Genomic DNA, 25,397 nt, shown 5'->3' on the forward strand with positions numbered 1-25,397 from the left:
TAGAGAAGAGCGATCACTGAGGGAAGAGAAAGTACAAGATCCACAGGTGGTCAGGTCACTAGAGAAGAGCGATCACTGAGCGAAGAGAAAGTACAAGATCCACAGGTGGTCAGGTCACTAGAGAAGAGCGATCACTGAGGGAAGAGAAACTACAAGATCCACAGGTGGTCAGGTCACAAGACAAGAGCGATCACTGAGCGAAGAGAAAGTACAAGATCCACAGGTGGTTAGGTCACTAGAGAAGAGCGATCACTGAGCGAAGAGAAAGTACAAGATCCACAGGTGGTCAGATCACTAGAGAAGAGCGATCACTGAGCGAAGCGAAAGTACAAGATCCACAAGTGGTCAGGTCACTAGAGAAGAGCGATCACTGAGCGAAGAGAAAGTACAAGATCCACAGGTGGTCAGGTCACTAGAGAAGAGCGATCACTGAGCGAAGAGAAAGTACAAGATCCACAGGTGGTCAGGTCACTAGAGAAGAGCGATCACTGAGCGAAGAGAAAGTACAAGATCCACAGGTGGTCAGATCACTAGAGAAGAGCGATCACTGAGCGAAGAGAAAGTACAAGATCCACAGATGGTCAGGTCACTAGAGAAGAGCGATCACTGAGCGAAGAGAAAGTACAAGATCCACAGGTGGTCAGGTCACTAGAGAAGAGCGATCACTGAGCGAAGAGAAAGTACAAGATCCACAGGTGGTCAGGTCACTAGAGAAGAGCGATCACTGAGCGAAGAGAAAGTACAAGATCCACAGGTGGTCAAGTCACTAGAGAAGAGCGATCACTGAGCGAAGAGAAAGTACAAGATCCACAGGTGGTCAGGTCACTAGAGAAGAGCGATCACTGAGCGAAGAGAAAGTACAAGTTCCACAGGTGGTCAGGTCACTAGAGAAGAGCGATCACTGAGCGAAGAGAAAGTACAAGATCCACAGGTGGTCAGATCACTAGAGAAGAACGATCATTGAGCGAAGCGACAGTACAAGATCCACAAGTGGTCAGGTCACTAGAGAAGAGCGATCACTGAGCGAAGAGAAAGTACAAGATCCACAGATGGTCAGATCACTAGAGAAGAGCGATCACTGAGCGAAGCGAAAGTACAAGATCCACAAGTGGTCAGGTCACTAGAGAAGAGCGATCACTGAGCGAAGAGAAAGTACAAGATCCACAGGTGGTCAGGTCACTAGAGAAGAGCGATCACTGAGCGAAGAGAAAGTACAAGATCCACAGGTGGTCAGGTCACTAGAGAAGAGCGATCACTGAGCGAAGAGAAAGTACAAGATCCACAGGTGGTCAGATCACTAGAGAAGAGCGATCACTGAGCGAAGAGAAAGTACAAGATCCACAGGTGGTCAGGTCACTAGAGAAGAGCGATCACTGAGCGAAGAGAAAGTACAAGATCCACAGGTGGTCAGATCACTAGAGAAGAACGATCATTGAGCGAAGCGAAAGTACAAGATCCACAGGTGGTCAGATCACTAGAGAAGAGCGATCATTGAGCGGGGAGAAAGTAGAAGATCCAGCAGATTCTCTGTTGTGCCTGAGCTACCAGTACAGCAGGGAGACATGGGCAATCCGGTGGGAGACTGCAGAAAATCTCTCGCATATGGAAGTAAAAAGATGGCACTGGGGCACGGGACATTCCAGGGCAGAACATTCAATACAATTTTTTTCCTTGACCAGTCGCCAAAACCTTTAGTGCACAAATGGCTCTGCAGAGCCAAAGGTGCTATCTTCCATCTCTGTGAAGAGCTTCAGCCGTGGTACTGCTGAAACATCATTTGAAGAGTTAAACGTCATCTTGAGAAGTTCCAAGTACAGAGTATCTGCCTTAACAGAAGCAACAAGACAAGCAGCCAGCACCTCCTGAAAAACAGGTATTGTAGCTAACTTCAATGCACTTTTAAGCTGAGACAGGTCACGGGTCCTTCCCATTCTTACCTGCTGATCTGCTCATCACAATGGCTACCTAGAACACATGGTTACTTAGTGCATGCACTGTAAAGAACCTAATCTAATTTGAGGTTGGTGCATAGTCCCTTCCTGTGTCTGCATGAAAAGTTGTGAAAAATAAGTAAACAGTCAATTATTATTCGAGCTCTACTCACCTGCCACAAATGATCCCCGCCCTCATAGTGGTAGTTGACATCACAAGCGTACAGTGTACGCCAAACATAGCACCTCTATCACATGACGCATCAGACACTGATTTGGCGTGCAGAGGAGGCCAGATGGCGGCATGTGTGCACAGTGTGCAGCTCACCTTCATGATGAGATTGATATCTGGAAAGGGCCATCCAGTCCCTCCTCCGCTGTGTTCAGCCATCTCCCCCGGATAGCTCCTGTTGCTTATTCGCCTTATCCGCAGAGTAGTCGCTTCTGTACCAACTCAAGCATCTTGAATGATGCCAGATACAACCACTTAACACCCTCCCTCACGCTTGACTTAGGAGATGTTTAGCGCACTTTGGACAAAGCCTTGCAGTTTGGGAACACAATCAGCCCGGCTGTCTTCCCTTGCGGCTGTTAATATCGCCTTTATGAGTCTCAAGAGGAAAACGAGGCAAAGCCAGCGCAAAGGCATGGGGAGCTGGCTCTGAGGTTCAGATAGGGCATTTCTGGTCGTGGGCTGCAGGAATGCCAACAGCTTCCAACCGAGAGGCCATGAAAGCTGCTATTGTGCTGCTGTCCTTCAGTGGCGCTGAGGCTGAGCACTACTCCATTATCATGCAGCGCATGAAGGCTGCCTTTTGCTTTTCAAATGCTTTTTGCACAGATCCAATTGAGTAAAAGTAAGCTGTTACTGAGGACCGAATTTGAGTGGGTGGTCAAAGCATGAATCTTGTTGCATGTGCAGTCCTTTTTGCTGCAACTACAAAGGGGCAGCTAAGTCACAAATTCAGACAACGAATTTTCACAACATAAAGCCTTCTTGCTAATTGTGTTCATTGTGTGGACTGAACATGTAAGATAATGCAATGGCAGATAAGAGGTGAGGGTTTTGCCAAGAGAAGCTTTAGTTTTTTCTCAATCCCATAACATGTAAATCTACAAACAGCATACAAGACAGTACGTCACTTTACGTCGTGTACTCTGCCTGGCTGGCTTGGAACCATGCAAGGACCACAGGCGAGAAGACAAAGGTGAGAAAGTTATGAACATGCCGAATGGCTAGATTTGAGAGTTAAGTGGTAATGCGCAGTCCTCTGAGTTAGGAGCAGGAAGAGCTACTTCCGGACCACAGTCCACGTCCGAAATTCCCAACCCAACACTACTCCTATGGTGGACAGTACTTCAGAATCTCCTCCAGAAGTTCAAGAATTTCCAGGTACCACCCAACTCAGCACAGGTTCTAAAGATGTAATGTTTGTCCGCTCCAAGTAGAAACACCTACCACCTACTACACACCTGACAGAAAATATCACTGCTGCAGCATTCTCTCACTTCCCTCGCTATGACTTGTGTCCAGGATTAGTCAACAGAATCTGCTTTGATGCCAATTAGTATGTTTCCTGTGATCACTGCCAATAATTTCAGAGACTTCCTTGAGGAAGTGTGTCCAGAATGAGAGATAAAGATGTGTCCCTTACAATGGCTTATAAATCTAAGGGGCAAAGCCAATGACATGGGTACTGCCACATGAGGTATATAGGGTGTGATTAGGCTCAAGAACAACCAAACTGCGTAAATATATTTTACAAAAGATCATTTGATGCTGAAAGTACTTTCAGTTCATTGAACTTGTGCCCTGGAGGTATCATATGAACATACTCTTTAGGCATTAGTATTTCTCCCAGATTCATATTGTATATCAGCAGGACACATTGAGCCACACTTAGAAAGGCAAACAGGAGCCTACACAAAAAGGGCTTGTGCATTCTGGGATAATCAAGTGAGCCACAATAGAATAGTATTGGAAGCAACAAGAATTCACACATTGGTTCAATATGATATGAGGAAACAGAGGGTCCATTATGATGTCTTATGGACCACCACTGACAGGGCATCAGTGGCGTCTACCCGACATCCAGTGCCACAGTCTGACTGTCATATTACGATGCCGGAGGTCAGAGCGCTGTAGACGGGGGGAAGACTACCGCCACTGACAGAATCGGAGATCTCGTCGGGGTGGCGGTCGGACAGGTAATCCCTGAATGGCGGCTGTGCCTGCGCAGGCACCACTATCGGGATTCTGATGTCCCTTTCCCTCTGCCTTTTCATGGTGGTCCGACCACCATAAAAAGGCAGACAGGAAGTGAGTTGGGGAGCCCCCTGGCAGGGCCCCCCTCCGCCCCATGGGCCTCCACTATGGGGCTGAAACATCCATGCCCCCTGTGCCAGGCACGACATGTGTTTCTAAATATTCCTCTTTGTATTTAAACCCCTAGGCTATCTGAAATAAGGGCTTTCAAGGTTTGTTTTTATAAAAGATATATAGACTGAAGCACTTCTAAAAAAAAGTACAGTTTTCCACTGAATTCAGTGAGACTTTCCATGAATTCCCGTACCGGTATAATACCCTTAAAGTTACATATGTACTTTGGCTCATAATATCAAAGTGCATGCGTGTGCATTTTGCATACACGTGTGTGTATATGCAGTACATCTGCATATAAAGCATATGTGTATTATAATGAATGTCCAAGTTGTTTCATTTAATAGGACAACTTTCTCTGAGAGATTTTCAGCCACAAGACACTCTCTCGTGGCAGGGAGTAAACGATTTTGTAGTAGACAAGAGCATGTTACAGTGTGGGAAATTTGGGGCCATTAAATAGTTGTTACATCCAAAGAGATAAAGTCCAAATAGTGAATAAATAGACGTTTTATACAAACATACAACAATTAAAGGAGAATACCCAGAATATAACACACCTACCCCCTTAACCAAACAGCAAACAAATAAGGAAAAAATGTTTGCAGGGAACTTACCAGGGACAAGCGTAATTTTTTACTCTTGATACCACAACACCATCTTGACAATCTTTGCCATAAAGACCATGTAACTCTGCTCTAACACCACACTCCCACTTGGCCACTCTCCTGACATTCCAATCTTTACCATCTTGAATGATTACACTGTACTGATTTACCTTGACTAAGTGTACAGCTCTATCAAACCTGGAATACCCTATGGCCAAAACACCAGGTATGCGAATCCTGACCAAATCACCCACTACAAATTAAGGCTTCTGGACTTTCCACTTAGCATCATAGGCACATTTAGTCCTTTCCTGTTTCTCTCTCACTCTTCCTGCCACACCTTCCTTACTTTCCTCACCATTCTTTCCACCTTGCCTCCTTCTAAACCACCAAGGACACAATTTAGAGACAAACTCACAACGACATGATAGAAGTGCCTACTGTCAAAACAAGCCTTCATGATGTTTGCAATAGAATTATCCTGATTTCCCACTGTGCTGGCCTGAGAGTGTTGGAAAGACCCTTACTGTTATGGGGAGACATTGCCACTGAAACCCGAGAGACAGAACATTGTTTTTGAAATTGAGGTATGGAACCCTACCCCTGAATGCCTTCACTAGAAGCTGGAGAGACTTCTCTCACCACCAAGCTACCTGCCCGGGGTGTGCTAATCCCACTGAGTCCCTAGCTCACTTTTTGTTTCCTGCAGGGCGTACAGGAGGACCAGGAGAAGATGGTTAAGACCAGTTTGTAGAGAAGTTGGAACAAGGTAATATTCAGTGGCTCTCCGCATTTTAACAACAGATACTACATCCATGATGGTAATTTGCGGAGTTGCAAAATTTCTGGGGAAAGCATGGCAAATACGAACAAAGCTTGCTCAACTGCGAATGGGGTAGGACACCAAGCGGTATTGCTGTGTTATTATATTAACTAGCACCTTATTTATTAGCACTTTCTAGCCCTGGAACAAACCAGATTGGACTTGTTTTTATTACTGATGTGTATTTTAACTCGTTTTTGAACTTGTTCTTCGCTTTTGTACTTTGAAATTTGTTCTAATCTAATTTTACCTTTCATGATGAAATTGTATTTACTTTTATGATACTTTGTTATCGAATAAAGTATTACAACAACATTGCCACTGTTTACAAAGGTGTCAGTTAGAAGAAATAAACTGAAGATCTGCAGAAAACTAAAAATACATTTCTAAGTTCCCCTGTGCCCAAGTCCAGTTGTTGCACCAGTTCAACTCAATCTTGCTTGGTGCCACTTACTTGAACCATCAACCCTGTCTTAATGCACAGAGGTGGCTGCAAGCTTTTAACCACCACTTGCACTCAGCTCAGCGCTTGATGCTACTCAATATTCAGCACTCTCGCTCGGATCATCAACTAAAAAGCATCTTCATTGCTCGTAAGAGACTAAGCAAATTCACATTGCATTCACGTGGCTTCCGTGAAGCTGAGTAGCTACAAAGATTTAATGCACACCTCAACTTGACATCGAAGAACCATTGAACTTCAAACAAGTTTGACATAGCTCATCAGTTTCCTTGACTTATTCAAAACAGCCTCTGTACCTGCAACACACATTCTTCATCACCGGACATTCAAGTTTAGCTAGCACACAGATGATCACAGGTTCGAATACAATTCAAGGTGTTTCTGATTGTGTTTTTTTGGCCAGTTGCCTTTCTCCTTCAAAAAATACTTAGGTAGCCCATCCTTCATTTTTTGTGAAAGCTTTTAATGCTTACAAACTCTTAATCCACGATCCACTTTTAATTATTTTACCTCCATTACTTTTATTAAATTTGAGTGTCATGCCCACAACTTGATTTGGGCCTTGAAGTTCTTAATATCCTTCAACGGAGTAGATGTGTCACGTATACGATACACACTTTGCTCCAGAGTGTAGCCTTGCATTTAATGTCTTGGTCCAGAGAAACGAATTTTCTTTCATAAGCCTTGGCTGTAAGATTAGTACCATCATGTCAGATCCTCACTATTTATGAATGGTGGATAGGATCTAACTTGTATGTGTTGCGCAACTGCAACTACTGTGACATAAAGGACATGAATGCCATTTACACTTTTAATGAGATTTGTTTTTTCAGAGGGCTGAGAATGAGCTCCTGCTGACATGCCCCTTGAAGAGAAAAGACTGACTAATCATTAGACTGAGCAAATGAAGCACAAGGAAAAACATCTAACATCTAGTGCTGAGGGCAGAAGACTGCACAGTGAATGGTACCTGAAGAAGGGGCCAACTGAAGATTCTTAAATGTATTGACAGCTACATATCCGACTGGTAACGATGCAGATTCAAAATTAACTGTTTAAGAATTTAATTGTGCCTTACCTCAGATTGAGAAGGAGCACTCAGGAATTGCTTTTATAAGGAAATGTACTCTAGAGACGTTGAGTACTACTTTTGTGAAAAGCCTCAGAAGTGGAACAACACACACATTATCTTGATAACAAAGTTTAGGCTGATACCTGGAAATTACAGGAGGGAATTTAGGGGCAGAATCAAACATTGTCACAAGACCAGGGAAGCACCTAAGGGGTGGGGGTTGGAGGAGGAGGAGGGAGCTAAACAATGAACCCAAATCAGGGGATGGTAGGATTAAAAGTAATGTAGTAATAGTATATAGGGGTAGATCACTTTCTGGGCAATAGTTTTGCTTAAAAATGTACACCAGCATCTCATATATGTATGTGGTATTTGTATATTATGAACCTAGTCAGAAGGCAGCAGAGTGCCTGTACAGGGTCAGGGAAAAGCACACAGCCAAAGTGTCACTGCACTGTGAAGTGCTGTTGTTTGTTATGTTATGCAGATGTGTAGTGCGCCCTAACACCCAGGAAGGTATCCTATTCTGTCTTCTACTCTTTCCTAAATAGAAGCAGCATAGGGGCGGTCCTGGTGGATTTGAGAATGTTTTTCAAGATCCCAGCTGCACAGAAGGAAATGGCCTGCTGTCTTGTTTTTCTTTTTTTAAAACATGTTATTCTCTGGTCTGAGCATATTAAGTATTACAAAACTGGTCCTGCATGAACTGAACTCAGTTTGCTTGCCCACCATGTTTAAATAGCAGCAGCGGGAGTGTTGGCTCAGCAAGCCGTCCTGCTGGTCACCCATCAGAAGAATTTGCTTGTGACATATCTCCCATGCAATTTTTTCAAACATGGCATCATTTATATGTGATTATCCTGTGTTTTAGACAAAGTCATTGGAAATCTCACCACAAATTAAAATTATATTACGTCATTAACATGCCCATAGTTTGAGCTTCTGGATATACTTTACTATGGGGTTTGCATGTAGCTCAACAACATCGCACTATGCAATTTGGTTGTTTCCTATGTTTTGCAAGTTAAATTGACTTTGGAAAAATGGTGTGCAGAACCTGCAGTCACAAGCATGGGAAAGGTAGGACACCACACCAGCAACTAGTGTGTATGGTGATGACACCTGGAGCTATTGTCATTAAAGTTATTTAAAGACATAGGGACGATCTAAGGTAACCTGCATAAGCATAATATTTCCCTATTTTGATAACTAAGGAGCCAATTCATCAACATATTGAAACATTTGAAATATTTGCAAAACAAGTTTCACCGTATGATTTCTGTACATTTCCAACTTTAAGGGGTTTCACAAAAATGCCCAAGAGCAAGGTGGGAAATCTATGGAAAGTGTAAATTATAATGGGACTGTACATAGGTAATTTTTTGTTTTTTTACTCTTTATCGGGTAAATCTCTTTTCAGGTTATTACCAAGCAGACAAGGAAGAAACATACAATGCACTATAATCAATCCCCCTCTGGGAGGGAGTGCGGGAAACTCGGGACTGTATCGGGGAAGACTTGCACCCAGAGTAATGAAGATTATTGGCAAGAAATTGGTGCTTTCCCAGTAGTCAGTAAAAAATGTGTCCGGGAAAAATCCGCAAATCATTTGGAAAATTCCTACAAAGGGGCAACCAAATGTTTCATTATAAGGCCATCAATTTGTGCAAAAAGATTACAACTTTTTTGGACTGGACTACATTATTGCTACTCCCATGTCATTACATCTGTATCTATGTGATCTATGTTTAATGTACAATTCCCAAAGAAGCTGAATATGTGCTACGTAAAACGTCTTGGAATAATCAATACATCTGTAGTCATGTGTCATGAAAGATTACTTACAACTCCTATTAAGTGCTATGTAACAAGTCTTGGAAGTTACATGGATACCCAGAGCAAAGCTCCACAACTCCCGTTCTCTTTCCTCTGCCCCCCCCCCCCCGAGTTCGTATTGTGCTATATAAATATATCCATTAAAAAAATGTAAATATGAACTAACAGGAAGAAAAGATATCAACATGAGAGATTATAGAAATGGTTATAAAAAATCTTACTTTTGAGCACCTTAGCCTGTGTCACAAATAATATCTAACGATGCAAAAAGTGTGAAAAAGATAAAAACATAAATTTCACTTGATTTTTGGGAGATCTGCCTATGCACTATGAGAAGAGTGGCGGTGATCTCGATGGTATGAACTTCTTTTCATGGAGAGGTGCCGTTCGCACACAGACATAAAGGCCAGAAGCCCATCTTCCTCCACCTTTTTACTGCCAGCAGAGGGTACACAGGCGGCTCAATTTACAAATCCCCTTTGTTTGTCATTGCCTAGGTGACGGTAAATTTCAGGCGGTCAGAAGTGGCGGCAGCCATCCCCTTCCAGTGTGTATCTTTCCATCAGGCGTAGTCCCGGCTGCAGATGAAGATGCCCTTGTTCCCATGACAAATTCCAAGGAGGACTGGAAAATGACTCCATCAATTTCTTATTAAGCTGGGATGATAAATTGTCCTCTTGCAACCCTAGTAATCCACTCACCTAGGAGCCAGTGTCCTTTGCTGTAATGTTGGAAGTGCAATGCTATGGCGTGGAATACTGAGGGTGCTGCTGTGGGAAACACAATGATCTGATGAGCAAATTTTTGCATGCAGTGAATAGTGCATTTGTAATAGTGCATTTGTGTACAACACTCAGACACCTTATAGACCCACTGGGATTCCAAAGGCATTCCAAATATGTTACATTATAGCTCAATTACAAGTGGAATGCATTCAGTCCACTCATCAACATTGAACCCATGACCTCTGGCTTTGTGACATTTATAGCAAGAGTCGTCTATTGAGATGTCACTCTCGTGCATTCGTGTCAAACAAACAGTCGCTTTGTAGCCTCAGTTTCAAGTTTTTATAACCTCGTAAACGACCGAACCAGAGGCTTGAAGACAATATGACCTTTTTATTGACGCAAGGGGTCAAAACGCGTTTGCAGAGTGCTAGGCCAATTGCAAAGACACGGGGAGCCGGGAGATTGTGTACATACTATCCTTGGCCTCACGTTGAATGACGTCCTTACTGCATCAGAAATGGATTTATCTTTATTTCAACAAACTGATGATAATAGCTGACTTCCAAAAGAGTACACTCTTTTGGAAGTCAGCTATTATCATCAGGCCTCTTTCGCCCATTCATAAAACAAACATGCCATAATTTAGTTTCCAACAACAATTTTGAAAATTTCTGCAGTTCAGTGAATTCACAAAATCCAAAGGTTTATGAAATCTACACTACCAGTTGCTTCCATGCTTTCTCCTGTTGTGCTGAAACAACCACTGGAGACCTCAGATAGAAGCATTGTTGCCACATGTCCCTTTTATATATTTTTCCATTCTGAAAAAAACATTTCTCAGGTTGAAAAATCCCGTCCTCGTCCCCCTTCCGCAAACATAAGGGCGTTTGGGTGTTTGATTAAAGAAAAGTGGACGAGCAGTTTAGGACATGATCCAAGTAACAGATACAACGTCAAGGGTGTGTGGTGCAACAATACTTTAAAAATGCAAGACTGCTTCTATACAAGTGGATTCTGGTGTGCTGTTGAGGAAGACACCAGGAAAAGGTGCAAATCTTGTGGAGAAAACGGAGAAGGCTTTGATTCAGGAAAGGAAATGCACCCATCAAATGCAACTGAAATACGAATTGAATAAATTATTATTATTACGCGAGGATTTTTGTTAGCAATAAAAAGTACAAAACTGAAATACAGACAGCATGGCCGAGCAATACCAATGTAGTGTTCCCGCGCCTGGAATTACGGATTCGCTGGGGATTGGTAATTCCGTGGTGCAGGAATAAATTGTGACTCTGCGTTTTTCCCCTCAGTAAATAAGGAATTATTATGAAAACACATTTTGGGCACTAGGGGGCTCATTAGGATGGCGGACGGACTTGCGTCCGTCCGCCACCCTAGAGGAGGAGGGACCGTCCGCAGGGGCCGCGGCGGTCCCTCCAGTGCAATTAGGATGTGACCGCCAGGGTGGCGGTCACATCCTCTATCTTTAACATTGCAGCGGGTGCAGCTTCAAGCTGCACCCGCCGCAATGTTAAAAATGCATGCACCGCATTTGCGTGCACAAAGCGGCAGGCACCGCGCGGTGCCTGCTGCTTTGTTCACGCATATGCAGGGGGGTACCATAGGTACCCCCCATGTGCACCCCCCACCCCCCCTTCACCCAGGGGGCCCGCAATGGGCCCCCGAAGTGAAGGTCCGTTTGCTTTTCCACGGCGGAAAAGCCGCCGCGGAAAAGCATTCATTTTACACCATCCTAATATGGCTGGCGGTGTCTGATAGACACCGCCAACCATGTTAGAGCTTTTCCGCCGCGGTTGTAAGCCAACCGCGGCGGAAAAGCGGCGGACTGAAACCAGGACCCACCAGCCATCCTAATTTGGCGGTGGGTCTTTGGTGGGTCCGCAGAGGATTTTCCGCATCCGCCGGGCCGGCGGTGGCTTCCGCCGGCCCGGAGGATGCGGAAAATCCTCCATCCTAATGAGCCCCTAGATCCGGTATTAATTCCAACATTTTGGATGGTTTTGCACACAAAGATCTCAGCAAGTTTTACCTAGCAAAATGTGCATATGGAGAACACCAGAAATTGCAGGTTTTCTTTGGATATTATAATTCAGAGTTGGCTGGTAACTCACTATTTCCCCTGACGAGTGTATGCCTAGGACACACACTAACAGGGGTCACACTGTGATTCCTGGAAAACAACAGATTTAATTTGCTGATGGGCAAGTGACAGCCTGTGTATACCTGTGGCCATCAGGCCGAGATCACCCTAGACGAACAAAGCTGAGGGCTAAAACCTGCTCCACGGGATGGAGGTTGCGAGGTCATATTATTCGGTCGAAAGCCTATGGATGATAAAGTTGAGGCAAAAAAAGTCGAACATTATTTTCATGAGTTTACTGGTCCTCCTTTCGGGTTGTGTTTATCAATCATGCCGGTTTCACGTGGCCTTAACCACGCAAGTCTTAACCAATCATACGCCTTTACCACACCACAACAAAATATGCGTTGTTAAGGCATGTATGGCAAAGACATATGCGTCGTTAAGACTTATCAGGTAAGTCTTACCGACCCCTGCCCCATAGACCTAAAACTACCCCCTCCCTCCTGAAAACCAACCCCCTCCCTCGTTCCCTAAAAACTTCCCTGCCCCCCCAAAGCCCTAAAAACTACCCCGACCACCTCCTGAGCTGTGAAAACTACGCTGCCCCCCATAGCCCTAAAAGGCATCCAGAGCCCTGAGCCCTAAAATGGCTCAAGCCCCAGCCCTGAGACCTAAAACTTCACCCCTCCCTCCTGGAAACTAACTCCCTCCCCCTGAACACTAAAAACTCCCCTGTCCCCCCAAGCATTAAAAAATACCCCGCAATCCCCTAGCCCTTAAATCTACCCGACCCCCGCCCGAGCCTTAGAAACGTCCTTGAACTCCCCAGCCCTAAAAACTACTCCAATTCTTAAGAACTACCCCTCACCCCCCCAAAACCCGGCCCCAGCCCCACTCATCTCGCTGCGTCCTCTCCCTATCCTTCCTGATTCCTCCCGGCAGCAGCTAGACCGCGCACTGCCTTAGCCACGCATATGCGTGGTTAAGGCAAGAGTGGTAGCGCTGTTTGAACACACGTGGCTCTGCCCACATTGTTCCAACTGTTTCCCCTCCATTAAATGTGATAGAGGTAATACATACTGTTTCCTGGTCAAACGTGTGATTCCTGATTCAGAAAACCTTGTGGGCGTGTCTTCTTTTGGCCCCATGAGTGGCAGTGTAACAGCACGGCCTAGCAGGGTCCTGACAGAAACAGAAAGGGACGAAGTGGACAGCCTCCTGAGGGTTTGTGATCAATGAGCATGGTGCCCTGAGGCCTGATGATAATGGACCAAAGTTAAGTCACTGAATTGTTGTAATATCCTTCCACTGGAAAGTTAGAAATCAAGGAGTGCGGATGGGGCTGGGGAGGAGGAAGTTAACCCTGGCTGGGGAGGAGGAAGTTAACCCTGCTAAGAAAGGCAACATCCCCGAAAGAGACCTCCAAGACAGAAGACAAATATTTACTCCATTTCCCCAACTTCTCTGTGTCCACTTTACTGCAAGTTATACAGATGGGGCTTCTTAACAGGGGTTTTCAGACTGCATTGAAGAACTCCATGAGACTTAAGGGTCAGCATGAAAATAATGTTTTTTTAATGAAAACATAACAGTCTGCGTGTCGAGACCTCTTCCTAAATAACAATTGAATGTGAAGCTATATGGACTGATGGCGGCAGTTTTTACTACTTGAACTGTCTTTCTGTTGATAATATGGAACTGAGAGTCTAATTTCTATAAAGTGACCTTTAGTCGGTCTGCTGACTGTGGGAATGCTTCACTCTACCCTCGCATTCCCTCTTCCTTGTTTTCTCCTTTTTGCCTCAGCCTCTATCAGCCCTTAACTTCCTTCTCTTTCCTTTACAATGTGGATGCCTTGGAGACATCGTGTTATGGAATGGTTTGGAGAATAGGCAAATTAAGTTTTGTATACTATGAAACCACTAAAACTTTATTAAATCATAGAAACATCTAAGAGGATTTGAGACTCGTGAAGGACTCGGTTTTGGGGCAGAAAAATCCCTCTCTGTTGTATTGGACTTTTTCCCCCCATCCCTGAGCAGCCCAGCTGCAGTGATTCCTGAACATTGGTACAATTTTTTCCATCATGGGCAACACGTTCATGCTTATGTACCATGACATATGCCTGTCGTGCATACCGCGGTCTTGTTAGATCAGGAGGAGCGGACAAAACATTACCTTAGAGGTCTCAGTTAAAAAGGTCTGTTCACTTTACTGATCACTGGCCTATAAACGGTAAGCTGCCACCACCATGGTTGTGCTACTTAACTCTGGGTAAGGGCAGTAGCAGTAAGGGCAACTGCCCTTACCCAGAGTTAAGTAGCAAGAGTGCGGTGGTGGCAGCATAACTTTTTGTGACAGTGATAAGTAAAGTGAACAGGCCTTTTTAACTGTGTCACTGGATTGAGGCTTGCCGGTCAACTCATGTGAAGTTCCATAGCTGTGCACCAGACACACTCTTGGCCTACATCTTGTATGTAGCGCTGTGCAGTACATATGTGACTGCATGCCTGTGATGTATGTGTGCCCGTAAGTGGTACATGGAGGCCTGTGGGTTCCATATTCAAACCCCAGCGACCTGAGAGAGGCTTATGGGGGAGCCATCCCAGACATATTTGTGGATTGCCTGCATTCCTGAGAGTTAGGTGAGGCGCACACTGGAGGAAGGGAGAGCTAGGCTGTTGGAAAACGAGGCTGTATCTGTGAGGCCTGCACAAATAACATGACTACATTTGTCCTTCACTGGGAACCAAACACCCAATTGTAGCGCTTGACTCTCAAGGGTAGCGTTGCAGAGCAGTCTAAGGCTTACTCAAGGGAGGTGGTGTGGGCTAGTAATCACCATTACAGGTGCGCAGAAACAACACTCAATAATTGATTGACCCGTCTGTACTTTGCTTTATAAAAGTAAGAGTACATTTATTAAACACACACACTACTCAATACTATTCACCAATTTACAAATATACATAAGCTGTTGGAATTACTTTGTGACATTGCATAACATCTCCACCCCTACCACAGGGAGGGTGGGGTCTAGTACCACCACTCCCATGTATGTACATCATCTTGCCCCCAATGCAATTAGTTGAACATAACCTGGAGCGAGGGCCCTGCGCACTGGCACCATCCCAGTGGCGACCCCCATTATCTCAACCAGCATTTAAAAAAGGTAACCCTGCCTTGGTGACACACAACCCTGACTTTGAATTTCCTACTGACCATGAAGTACACACCTCTACATCTTAAGGGCTGGCAGTCTGGGTTCTACACCTAAGTGCAACAGCAAGAATATATGTTTAAGCATCACTTTAGAATGACAGTACTCATCACATTTGTGTATCATTAGAATGCATTGCAATTACAGCCCTAAAGGCATCACAGATGAAATCACAGGATTACGCATATACAGCCAGACACCCTAGCAGGAATCCCACTTTGCTTATGACATCATATTACACAGCCACTTCACATTACACATGTGACCTTCAGTCCCTCTAAAAGAAATAACATTAGTAAATGCACTACGGGTGCAATTAAACCTCTCCACCTCCAGGGGATGCCCTTCTCCAGACATCCCCAACTCAGCCTTTCACTCCTTGATGCACTTCTCAACCCTCCTCCAGCTGTACAACGAAAGTTCCAGCCCAAGAGGAGTTAAAATGCTGGCTGAGCCCTTGAGGGGTTATTCTTTTCCAGTCCCCATGTGACTTAGGGAGGGACTTCTCTTTTTTGTGGTGGGGAGGGGGGAGGGGGGAGGGAGAGGACAGACTGCGCTTCTCCAGCAGCTCCCCTTTCATAAATGAGGGTGACCCCTCTCCTCTGGGGGCGGCCAAAAAGCCGAAAAACGTAGGTTTCCTCATGGCTTGCAAGGCATTATGGGGCACTTCTTGTTCCTTGCGTGAATATTTTATTAATGGCTCCCCCGCTGAGTAGGGGAAAGCCGCAAATAGGCCGCCAGTGGCTTCGCTGCCTCTTCAGCTGTTGGGGGGCCCGGTCCCACCCGGACCCCGAGGTGAGGAAATTTGCGGCCCATTAGGGGGCCCGTACCCACCAGGACCCCCAGAAAAGGGTTAGCGATTCGGGGAGCCCACCGCCGGCTTCTGCATGCTTCAGGGAGGCCCAGTCCCACCCGGGCCCTCCCGCATCACCAGGCAGAAAGGCAGCCCAGGGAACTCACCCCCGACTGCTCCTGCCGGCTTCCCGCTCGGCCCGCACCTCCGTGTGCGGCCAGGGGAGCCGGTGCCTCCATTCCAGTCTGCCCGCTTCTGCGAGCAGACGCGGAGACCTCCTTGGCCTCACCGGACCTCACCGGACTTCGGGGGGAGCACGGCGGCGCTCCCCATCTTTGCTTTTTCGGCGGGGGCCATGGTTGGCTCCTGGCACCCCACAGCGGGACATCTTCAGGGGGAGCGCACCGGCACTCTCCGGCTTTGCTTCTGGACCCGGGGATGGAGTCCCGGGTCCCTAGGGCTCATCTTCGCGGGGGCGCGACGGCGCTCTCCCAACTTCATCTTCGCGGGGGCGCGACCGTGCTCCCCTGCTTCCTCTTCCCTCAGACTATTTTTTCACGATGCTCCCCGGCCTCATGTTCAGCGTGGGCCAGGGTGGGCTCCTGGCACCCCGCGGGGGGAACCTTCTTGGGGGGCGCAACGGCGCACCTCAACTTTACTTCTCTTGGGGGCAGCCCCCGAGACCTGACCCACCGCGGTGCTTCACATGCAATTGTTATTTAGGAAGAGTTCTCGACACGCAGACTGTTATGTTTTCACAAAAAAAACATTATTTTCATGCTGACCTTTAAGTCCTATGGGGTTCTTCAATGCAGTCTGAAAACCCCTGCTGTGCAGTGGCTTGGTCAAGCCAGGGGGACACCAGTAGAATCCCCATGCAGTCTCTTTCATTATGAGTTCACTGTGGGTGAGTCCCAACTTATGAGGCTCACCTACAGTAAAAGCTCAACAATTAGGTACTCAAAAAGCGAAAAATCTAGGCGGCCCATAGTGTCAGAACCACCTTCTAACACAGGCTCTCTTGTGCATTTCGTGAGGGTTCTTTGATTATGTAAAGGCCACTGGTCAGTTCTCATCATGAAGGAGATGAGGCTGATAAGGGAATCATAATGAGTTGGGGTGAGGGTCTTTGTAACCTTTTGGTAGGCATATATCAGTGAGGCTGTCATCCAGGTGTGATGCTGTAGTCACTCCCAAGGCCTGTGTGTGGGGCTATCAAGTTTGGAGTCACTCCTGTTGTGACAGACTGCTACCTGGACAAAGGTGTGGGCACTTCAAAGGAAGCAATCCCCACATCATGAAAAACAAAGACTCAGACGCTAAATCACATCAGTGTCTGGAAATGGAATATAAAAAGTGGAGCTGGTGCTCCCAGAATTGTCAGACTGGACCTGAACATCAGCTTGAAGAAGCTCAGCATGATTTCTGCTTGTTGTGAGCAGGACTCGGGATTGAGATCTGCCAGTCTGCCAACTGGGTGAGGAGACATTGCCCAGAAATATCAAGACCACTCGCCCTGGAGCATGGTGTACCAGTATCTACCTGTCTGACTACAAAGACCAGAGGACCCTATGAGGAGGGGGAGAATGCCAGGAGGGAGCGAGGTCCAGTGAGGATCCTGTTGAATGGATCCCTAAAGCAGAGTGTGAGAGTCTGGGTTCACGTTGAGGACATGGATCGGGCCATCTGCCTGAGTGCTGCTGTTTGAGGCCCCCGTTGTTAAGTGGCTCCGCAGTGAAGATAAGGACTGTTGCCTTGATACAGGGCTGTGCAAGAGGTGGGCAGTCACCCATGCAGTGTTGTGAGCCAAAGGTGCTGCCACCTTATGTGTGTCGTCATGACACCCGTGCGCCAGGAAAGGCCGAAGTGAAGACTAGGGCCGTCACCCTGATATAACGCTGTAGTAAGAAGCAGGCTATACCTTGTGCAGTGTTGTTCGCTGAAGGCACCATCACGTAGAGTGCGTAGTTTGTCACCCAGGTATGCCAGGTTGGAGGCTGGGGTGAAGATAACGGAGACAAGAAAGAGGACCATCACCTGCTGCAGTGTTGTGATCCAAAGGGACCATCGCCCAAAGTGCCCCGGTTGTGACTCCTGCTGCCAGGAGGTGGCCGTGGTGAAGAAGAGGACCGTTGCCCTAGAGCAGTGTGCACTAGAAGAGTCTAGTGGGCAGTGAGCCGGAGAAAAGAGCCAAATTCATCACTCAAACTCAGGAGCACACAAGACATGCTGCCGGACTCAGGAATACTTACTGCATGATGAGAGGGTGGTGTGGACAACTACAGCCTTCCGGCAGCATCCGGACTTCTGCCCACCACAAGGTCGCTGATGGGTGCCTGGGCCTGCCAAACCACCGAACCAAGCAAGAGTGGTTAAGACTGATTGCCGGGACGTCAAACCTCTGAGTCTGGGGAGCTTGCTCGGACTAAAAGTGCTGGTGTGCTGGGACTCTTTTACTTTGAAGAAGTCATCGTGGAACGTATAAGACCTATGCTTTCTAGCTAGGTCTAACCGGAGTGCTCGCCTCACGTGAATGGGCAATAACCACCGTTCTTATGTGGTAAATAAAAAACTAATTATTTACGCTGTCGGAATTTCTATAATTACCCAAGAAATGGTAATACATAAAATGAGGAGCAGAGTCCGTGGTCTTCGAGTTGAAAAGGGTTTTATTCCAGAACTCGAGTTAAGGGAGAGCTCCTTCACCAAGCGGGTTCAGGAGTAGTCTGCTTTACTTGGAACATAACAGCACTTATATACATTATGAGTACAATCGAAAGAAGGAGTTCCCCCGGACTTGATTCAATCATTCATGATGTAATCATACGGAAGACATAGCATGCTTGTTCTCGTTTAAAGAATAACTTGGATTTACATTTACACATAGACAAACATATGCATTGGAGTGATTGTGGTGACAAGTTACAGAGTTACTAGTGTCTGGGGACAGAGAATCGAGGCATTGTTACAGGGTAGTTTCTGTCGGAAAGGTAAAGAGGACGAGGCATTGTGCGTTCTTTACTTCTTACACAAGGGCGGTGATGTCTCACAATGGTATATGTGTGCAGCTGGGAGGAAGGAGAATGGGCTGTAGTTAACTAGTTAACTATTCTTCTTCATGGCTGTCTAGTGTGCTTGATCAGGTTTTCCCTTGATTGTTCGCCCAACCCGTGGCTGCCCCCGCAAGCTGAGAGATCATTGACGAGCGAGAGCTGCTCGTTCTGTGACAGAGTTGGAGAGGGGGGGTTTTGGCGAGCCAACCAGCTTAACTGACTCCGTTCTGGTCTAAGGGAAAATATCGAACGGGACGGAAACCCGCAAGATACACGATGGCTGGCCATTATTTTCTTTGCATGTGTCAGTACAACGAAGAGAAAAATAGGCAAGAGGGGGTATAACAGGATCTGTGCTTGAAGTAGGAAAAATCGGCTTGCCTGGTCGGTGTTAGGGTGAATAGGGTGCATGATGGGACACCAGGCGGAAAAGGGAGTTTTTAGTCAACTTCCACATTCCCTCCTTGTCCCATAGAAACCCTATTACAGAAATTCTTAATCAATTTCTATATTCATTAGGTCGTATACTTGTTCTTGCAACATGATCTTTTCATTTTTCTTTCCTCTGTTTCGTGGACAAGGAGTACAGGAAGTGGCACACAGTCCACAAAGGGCAGGGCCACACTGGACACAGAGGCAGCAGGTGAAAATAGTGGCTAAAACAAGGCCCAGGACTGTTAATGCCTTCCACCCCCCAGGTGGACAGGAGGTCCCACAACCAGCCGGTCAGGGACCATGTACCGGTGTCCATATCCAACCTATCGGATAGCACATGGAGGCGGGAGATAGCAGAATAAACTGATGGGGCGTTGTCTGGAATAAATACACAACAACTGGACCCTATTACCTTACACACACCACCACGGTCGGCTAAGAGGACATCTAAAAGTATACGGTGCTGCAGTGTCATGAGCCTGTCTGCAGCTACCTCAACTGTAATGTTATTTAAGGCGCCAGTTGTTTCGTCTATGGCGGCCTGAACTACACGGGTTAGTTGCCGGATGTGGCGACTATTTGCCATAGGTCCCCAGAAAGGGAGAAAACCTTTAAAGAAGTCTCCAGCTTCTTGTCCTGCAGTATCTTCTGCATCTATGACCCCCCTTCGCTGTCTTCTAACTTGGGTCAGAGGGTCAATCAGGTGGTAATCGGCAGGGGCGGTGTAAGTCGGTGGTAAAAGGAATGCGATGTAGCACTTTCCAGAAATAGGTGTTTGGGGCAGTTACTATGGTCGGAAAATCGGGAGCCGGTAGTGTATATGTCCTCTCACACTCGCTGTTCTCCATTACTTCCCTTTTTCCTTTCCCCCTTATGCAAAACCGGCCGTTTTGCGGTACTACCCAACCTCCTTGATCTGTCCGTCTTTGATCGGCGGAAAACATTTCCCTAAAGGAAGCAATGTCATGGAACTGAGAGTAACTGATATTTTCGTGATCTTCGGCCCTCCCCCAGGTTACAGTAAGATCCACCATTTTAGAAACAGCCTTTACTATTTTAGTCTTTACTTCGTTCCAATTACTCTCGTTTTTCAATTTTGTCGGGGGGATGTTTCTGACTGAGGCAGAAAATATCATGGCTAATGCATAGGCGGACCCTGAATAACCGAACGGGAGAGAGAAAAAGGGCATTCCCTTATGTACGGAATGTGGCATCAAGCCACAAACCCAACAGTTCGTCTTGTTGACTATGAGTTGGTGTTTATGGAGGGTGGAAATGAAGGTATTATTTATAAACTCCTTTCTTCTGTCCTCGAGGTGTGGGGGAAGATCAACATGAGAATGCATAGTGGTATTCTTTACAAGTGTGGAAGAATGGGGAGGGAAAACTGTACATAAGATCCAACCCAGACAAGCTGCTACACAGCAAACAAGTAACATTATCAGTAGGAAAATCGAGAACCTGCTATGCAGTAATTTTACATAATTAGTCTTTTTCCATTTGCGCATCATGTCATTTCTCCTCATATTGTCTATGAATTTAATATCAAAATGTCTCTGTACACGAAATCAAAACGTCTCCCAGCAGCCGCTTCACCAAGAGCTTGTTCCTGGGCTTAATTAGCTACCGGTGCGTTACGATCAGGTGTAGTGTCTTTAGTCTATTTTTGGTGAGATCGCAGCCGCGATCTGTATTCCTGTTGAGGAGTGAGTTCTGGAAGTGGGGAAATTATATCCGGGGCGTTTATAGCCGTTGAACAGGGCACAGTGTCTGTTGGTGTTGGTCCAAAAAAATTTCTGCAGTGGCTAGCGTGGAGCCATCCCTTGCGTCCTTCTACTTTGACGGCCGTCCTCGTGGTCAAGAGTACTAATTTCGGAGCCGTCCACCTTTTCTCCAGGGGGCTGGTACGATCGAAGTTTCGTACAAGTATCCAATCTTCCGGCTTTATGGAGTGTTCCTCAGGCGTGGTGTGGTCTGGAAAAGCTGCTGCAACCTGTGAACTACAAGATTGGAGTGCAGACATCAAGGAAGCCAGGTAATCTGTCAACATGTTAGAATCAATTTCAGTCAGTTTCCTAGGAGAAGGGACACCCCAGATGTTAGGAGGTCTCCCGAATGTTATTTCGAAAGGGGACAGTCCCGTCCGGGAATGTGCCACCATCCGCATGTAAAAGAGAGCGACGGGGAGGGCAGTGACCCAGTCTATCCCTTTTTCTGCACATACTTTGGCTAGTTTTGTTTTCAAGGTCTGGTTGTGTCGCTCTACCAGGCCCGCTGCTTGAGGGTGTCGGACACAATGAAATCTCCAGGAATATCCCAGTAGTAGAGAAACAGCCTCCATTAGTTTGGAAGAGAAAGGCTGTCCATTGTCTGAATAGATGACCCTTGGTAACCCATACCTGGGGAAGAATTCTCTCACTAGTTGCTTAGCGGTTGTCTGGGCACCATAGTCTGGGACGGGGTATGCTTCAGTCCATCGTGTCAGTGTACACACTACCACTAGTACATATTTGTACCCTCTACATCTGTCCATCTGGATATAATTCATTTGGAGGACTTCGAAAGGATGATCAGGAGGCTGGAATCCACCCTGTTCTACTGGTACTCCTTTACCAGGGTTAAATTGGCAACATATCATACAAGTTTTTACTTTTTGTTTGGCTGCAGCTCTTAGGTGTTTGTTAAACCAGATGTTCCGTAAACTATCCAGCATACCTTTCTCGCCTAGGTGGGCGGGGCTATGGACCGTGTCAATTATGACTTGTACCATGGAGTCAGGGAGAAACCACACTGTTCGGTTTTTGGTCATCCAACCCTGATCAGTCTGGACCCCTCCTTGTTCAGTCCATTTCTTTATTTCATCTGCGGTGGCATGTGTCTGTATGTCTTGCACATCTTTCAAGGGGTCCCTCACTATCATAGTGACAGTCTGTGTGGGTAACTGAGAGTCTGTGGTATTCGCTGGATTCTGGGCTGTCTGTTTAGCAGTCCGGTCCGCTAAGTCATTTCCTTTAGATATAGTGTCTGTAGCTTTGGTATGTGCTTTGCACTTCAGAATAGCTATGGCTGTAGGCAGGTGTATGGCATCTAGTAATGCTTGAATCAGGGGACCATGTTGTATTTTGGCCCCATGTGAGGTAAGAAAACCTCTTTCTCGCCACAACACTCCAAAATTATGAACTACACCAAATGCATATTGGGAATCGGTGTAGATGTTCACTTTCAATTGTTTTGCCCATATGCAGGCCTGTGTCAGGGCGATGAGCTCTGCTGCTTGGGCTGACAGGATGTCTATTCTTTGGGTCTCTATAATTTTACAGTCCGTTGTTACGGCATAGGCTGCCACTAACTCTCCAGCGCTTGTCCTCATGCACGATCCATCCACATAAAGTGTTACATCAGGATCTGGGAGTGCAACATCTGTTAGGTCTTGTCTTGGTTTTGTCACTACATCGATCATCTCCACACAGTCATGTTGTGTCGTGTCATCTGAGATTGAGGGCAAAAGGGTAGCGGGGTTCAATATGTTGCACCGTCTGATCTCTATGTGTGGCTGAAAGAGCGTTAGTTCGTATCCTGTCAGTCTTGCTACAGTCAGGTGTTGAGTCTGTGTTCTGTTTAGAAGGATTTCCACGGCATGTGGCACTTGTACTATCAGCGGATGTCCTAACACTATTGAATCGCTTTGTCTTATGGCCAGGGCTGTAGCCGCAACGGATTTCAGACATGCAGGCAAAGCTTGTGCTACGGGGTCCAATGTGCTAGAGAAATAAGCACAGGGTCTATTTCTTCCTGCTTGGTCTTGTGTGAGGACAGATAGTGTTGTTCCGTCACATTCTGTCACAAACAGGGAAAAATGCTTGCTGTAATTCGGGGTGGCCAAAACTGGTGCTTGACACAGAGCTAGTTTCAGAGCTTCAAATGCTTGGGAGTGTTCTGATGTCCAAGGGAGAGTTGTATGCGTGGCTGCTTCCACTGTAGTTAACTGTATGAGTGGCTTAACTATGTGGGCATACTGAGGGATCCATTGTCTGCAATATGAAGTGAGACCAATGAATGCACGCACTTCTTTTTGTGACTTTGGCTGTGAAATTGTCGAGATCAATTGGATTCGTTCTTGTGTCAGTTGCCTACCCTCCTTGGACAGCAAATGTCCTAAGTAAGCCACTTGCTGTGCGCAGAACTGCAATTTTGAGGGAGACACCTTGTGACCTTTGTCTGTCAGGAAGTGTAGAACCGTGAGAGATGCTTTTTCACAGTCTGGTTCTGTCCTTGCTGTGATGAGAATGTCATCTACATACTGTATTCATGCTGTGTTGGTAGGCATATTGATACTGTCAAGTTGTCTTTTTAGTGCTTGGCTGTAGATGCTTGGACTTTCTGTATAGCCTTGGGGAGCTCTAGTGAACCTGAAACGGCGTCCTTTTAAACTGAATCCGAATAGATATTGACTGTCGGGATGTATAGGAATGCTGAAAAACGCATTCTTCAAGTCGATGACTGTGAAAAATGCAGCTTCGGGGTCTATGGCAGTCAGTAGTGAGGAAATATCTGGGACCACTGGATATTGTGGGATCACACATTTGTTCAGTTCTCGAAGATCAACCACCAGTCGGTAGACCGGGGGTGCCTGAGGGTCAGTCCTTTTGAGGACTGGAAGAACTGGAGAATTGCAAACATTTGAATCCGTCTCTATCACCACTCCATGTTCTATGAGTTCTTGGATTATCTTGAGTAAGGCTTGTTCAGCCTCGGGTGGAATCTTATATTGTCATATACGGGGTAGGACTACACCCTCCTTGAGTGTGACTTGATGTGGGGTGATGTCCATGTATCCGACATCAGTCGAGCTTTTTGCCCACAAATGTTGTGGGATGTCATTTAGTCTGGGGTCGAATTCTTTGACTGTGAAATGTCCTTTGAAATCTCGTAGAAACAATTCTACTCCTTCCGGTGAACAGCATATTACTGCTCCTAGTTCTTTGAGTGTCTTGATTCCTAGTAAATTCTCTGGGCACGTTTCCGTAAGGACTAGATCGGTAGTACGTGCCAGAGGACCTACTCCTAACGAGACTTGTTCAGACACTTTGTTTATGATCGGTTTTCCTGAAAAGCCCAGAGATATATTATATGAGCCAGAGAGAGGAACCTCTGGGACTTCCTTATGACTTATGGTAGTCCTACTCGCCCCCGTGTCTATGAGGAATTTTCTGTCTTGTCCCAGTAAGTGAGCTTGTACATATGGACCTTTCTTATCCACTGGAACTGGGATAAGGGGCAAGTCACTTTCTCTCTCTAGGCTGTCTCATGCATATCGTTCAAACTCGGGGTAATCTGACTGTGCGTACTGGTACATCTGTGTGGCAGCAGCAGCAGGCGTCTGAACCTGTGGAGGGGTAATGGTCTGAGGCTGCTGAGTGTTACCTGGTCTGGGAGTGTGAGGGCGTTCTTTTGTCTTTCCTGTCGCTATGTTATGTTTCAGGACTGGGCATTCCCTCACAAAATGGCCTGGTTGCTTGCAGTAGTTGCAAGTACCTTTATTGGCCCCCACATTACCTTTGGGGCCCGTGTTTACTGGTGCCGTCTGGGCAACCAGTACCTTCATTTTTGTGTCTTTTACTCGTTTCTTTTCTTGTTCCTGTTCTTCCCTTATTCTGTTGTGGTGGTACTGTAACATTTGTGAAGGACTATTTGCTTGCCAGGTACTCTCAATCTTTAACACTCTATTTCTGATGGGGGTAGGGCGTTGTCCACCAATTTGGACACAAAAAGATGAGGATATGCCTCGCTACTATGTGCGAGTCCACTATTTATAGAGAAACATTTCTCCAATCTGGTGTAATAATCACCCGTATCCTCGTCTGGCTTTTGTTTACAGGCAGAAATGGCATCCCAATCTTCCTTTTTTGTTGTCAATAACAGAGGCAAGACCTGTATGAGGAGACTGGGTA

The 25,397-nt window shown here is 46.2% G+C and overlaps 1 protein-coding gene across 2 annotated transcripts in view; it reads right to left on the minus strand.

The window, feature by feature from the left end:
* The window catches only part of LOC144772520 (chloride intracellular channel protein 6-like), a 181,762-nt gene that overhangs the window by 71,224 nt on the left and 85,141 nt on the right, over positions 1 to 25,397 (minus strand). Inside the window, exon 1 of one of the 2 annotated variants that reach the window (XM_078656912.1) lies at positions 2,260 to 2,486. The exons of the other annotated variant lie outside the window; for it this stretch is intronic. Within the exon in view, the coding sequence (XP_078513038.1) occupies positions 2,260 to 2,322 (63 nt within the window). The 5' untranslated portion in view covers positions 2,323 to 2,486. Of the gene's footprint in view, positions 1 to 2,259; positions 2,487 to 25,397 lie in introns of those variants that run through there. 2 annotated transcript variants of the gene reach the window in all.

The sequence above is a fragment of the Lissotriton helveticus genome, chromosome 8, assembly GCF_964261635.1.
Source record: "Lissotriton helveticus chromosome 8, aLisHel1.1, whole genome shotgun sequence".
NCBI classification, from domain to species: Eukaryota; Metazoa; Chordata; class Amphibia; order Caudata; family Salamandridae; genus Lissotriton; species Lissotriton helveticus.